Here is a 3,016-nt window from a genome sequence, read left to right on the forward strand (position 1 = left end):
TTGCAATGACAGCTGGCTCACTCCTTAGACGGCCTCGGCTAATCTCGTTAATATGATCGGCAAGACGGACTTGGAACAACCGAGTAAGGAAGTCATGAAAGGTAGTCTTGCGTGAAAGCATACTGAGGAACTTCACATCGTTCTCGAGCATTTGGGCCGGATCTTGGACCCGAAGTTGTCTTTCAGCCGCATTTGGGGTGAAATTTATTCGCATCGCTGTGGGTTCGGGCTCCCGACGACCGTGGACAATATCAAAGAACTGCTGGATTGCGTCTCTACTCCGAATAGCCGTCACCATCCGTGAGACTAGATCGTTGCGGATCTCAGTTTCAGTCATTGCCGTATCGGCTGAACTGTGCATGGTCTGAATCGTGGTCTTTTTGCGGGAGTGCTGCGGGATCGGCGCGTCTCTGCGCCTCTTTTGGGATCTAGCCTCCTGCTTATTCATCCTAAGTTCGCTCTCTGTTGCTTGACCGTCCCGAGTCGGCTCTGGTAGACGGTTTCTAGCTAGCCGCTCGCTTCCTTGAGGCTGGACCGAGGCGTGAACTGTCTGTGAAACTTCGTCGCCTTGCTCGCGCTGTGGTTCATTCGGGGCACGGAACTCCAAGAACGCATTTGGGATAGGATATCCATCGCAATTAGGGCTGCATTCAGAGTACCCTTCGATGCTCCAACCAGGGCCGCCATAGTTCACGGCTTCGGCAACGGTGGGGCCAACGGTACCACCTTGATGGTAGCTATCGCCCCACACCACGACCACCTCGCGGGCACGTTGGACGAATGTGACAAAGGAAGCACCCATGGCTCTGAGCTTTGACCGCGGAATCCAGCGCGAAGCGTGTCGTACTTTCTGCTCACATTTCCCGCGTTTCACTTCGTTTTCGACGAGGTCGCCGTCTTTCCGAGCCACCACATACCAGAGTTTTTCTCTGCCATAGTGTAGGACATTCAGCGACGGCAGCTTGCCATCCTCACGGTGTATGACAAATAGCGATCCGTCATCGCCCGACACATATCCATACGGCCAGTGGAGTCCCGGGACACGGTACTTGGTGCGATCCAACATATTACCTTTCAGAGGCCAGATGGGGGACTCTGCGGGTAAGCCCAATTGTTGCCGAGCTTCGGCAGTCTGCGCCGAAAGATCGGTACAGTATCGCATCTTGCTTATCGCCTCAGGATCGGCCAGACGACGCTCTAACATCTCTGATAGTTCGTCTGGCTCTGTGGGTGTGAAGCTAGTCTCGCTGATCTCAAGCGTCTCCGGATCTTCGGTCCGTGAAATATGAAAGATGTCGTCCGGTCCGAGGCGAGACCCAAACTTAGACATATGCGTTGTAATCCTAGGGACGGCCTGGGCACCGAGTTCAAAGTCGCTCGGGAGCACGTACTTAAACACTCCTGTTTCACGGGCACCAAGTGCCTCGGCCTGAGAGAAAAGAAACGGCATATTGCGACACTGCTCCATGTTCACGGGCACTAGAACGACGACGCCCTGCTCCACTCGATAAGAGATGGTGAAGTTGGGATTTCGAGGAATTTCAGAGACGCTCTGTGTCGAAGTGTCGGACTGAGAAATTGTCGACATGATAGGGTGGCTCGAGCGGTGTGGCATAGTCACGCCCACTGCAGTATTTTCTTTGAATTCTGAGCTTTCGACGCTAGTAGGAACTTTGGTCGGTACAGTGGTTGGTGCGGTGCAAGATTGATTAGGAATAGGAGTTGATGGAGCGCGATTCTCGTCTATGTCCAACCTACGGAGCAGCGGCGTTGGTGTCGCCGGACGGTCTGTATTCGTGCTGGAATCTGCAGAAATTGGTGCGTCGTTCTGAATGTCTCCTGCGGTATCTGAAGAGTTTCGGCCAATTTGCTGTCGCTTTTGTGGTGGTTGATCCAAGGTCTGTAATCGATTTTTCGGAGTGGCGTTTCCGTCATCAGCTTCCGTGCTCCGGTCGTGCCCCATGTTGTTACCGGAGCCTTCAACCATTTCTTTAACACTCTGGACGTCTTGCGCCAACTTATCAATGATGGACCGGATCGTCTTCCAAGGCGATTGGCTTGGCTTGCGCGATTTGGCGGACCGGCGCCTGCCGGGTGACCCATGCTTATCCACGACATCTAGGAGCTTCTTGAGCGTGTCTTCTATACCTTGTATTCTTGCGTTGACGGCCGACATCGTAAAGAATGACGGTTCGTAATTTTTGCGGTGTTGAGAGCGGAGTGCTGTTACGATCCGACGTGATCTCTGGTGTTGATATCTGTAACGCGTGGTTGCTGGTAGAAAAAGGGTTGTCTTGGCATGCACAGGCCACAACCGGAAGGACCTTAGGGCGCGCGTCTAAGGACGTGAGGGGTGCGGGTCAGAATACCCCCTTCCGCGTGGGAGAGCCAACGAATACGGCAATCGCCCTCCCCTTCTGCGGTGTGCGGCCAAACATCGGTAGAGCAGTCGTGCACGGGCCACAATTACCTCGACGGAGTTGTGGCCCGTGCGCGGCACGCCTGTGGCTAAAGGACAACTTATTGTCACTCGAAACAAGGACACAAAATATTATTTACGCTTAGGGATTTTCGCTATCCCCGAGGCTCATTCTGGATCTAGCGAGTTGATTTCAACGGGATGGGACATTTTCCCAAGGTGGACATCATATTCGTCCGTATTCATCCATATCCAAAAGACATATCATTCTTCTAGAAGGGTTCAGTTACGCAATTCCAAGTTATCCTGGAGTAATTCTATATTCCTCAATCAATATCCCGACGCAGCCGACGTGCCAACAAGATATCCTTAGGCTGTATGGTGACTCTCTTGGCATGGATGGCACACAAATTCGTATCTTCAAAGAGTGAGGTAAGGTACGCTTCGGTAGCTTCCTGAAGGGCACCAATCGCAGATGACTGAAATCGAAGGTCCGATTTGAAACCTTGCGCGATTTCGCGAACAAGCCGCTGAAATGGCAGTTTGCGTATAAGCAGATCTGTTGAGCGCTGCGCAATATGTCAAAACTATATTCAC

The 3,016-nt window shown here is 52.5% G+C and overlaps 1 protein-coding gene across 1 annotated transcript in view; it reads right to left on the reverse strand.

Annotated features, from left to right (window-relative positions):
* The window catches only part of PV06_11654 (uncharacterized protein), a gene marked incomplete at both ends in the record, with an annotated part of 5,395 nt that extends 3,219 nt beyond the window's left edge, over nt 1-2,176 (reverse strand). The window contains one exon of the mRNA XM_016413364.1: nt 124-2,176. Coding sequence (XP_016256262.1) covers nt 124-2,176 — 2,053 coding nt within the window. The remainder of the gene's footprint in view (nt 1-123) is intronic.
* Nucleotides 2,177-3,016: the final 840 nt, after the last annotated feature.

This window comes from Exophiala oligosperma (assembly GCF_000835515.1).
Source record: "Exophiala oligosperma strain CBS 72588 unplaced genomic scaffold supercont1.48, whole genome shotgun sequence".
NCBI lineage: Eukaryota > Fungi > Ascomycota > Eurotiomycetes > Chaetothyriales > Herpotrichiellaceae > Exophiala > Exophiala oligosperma.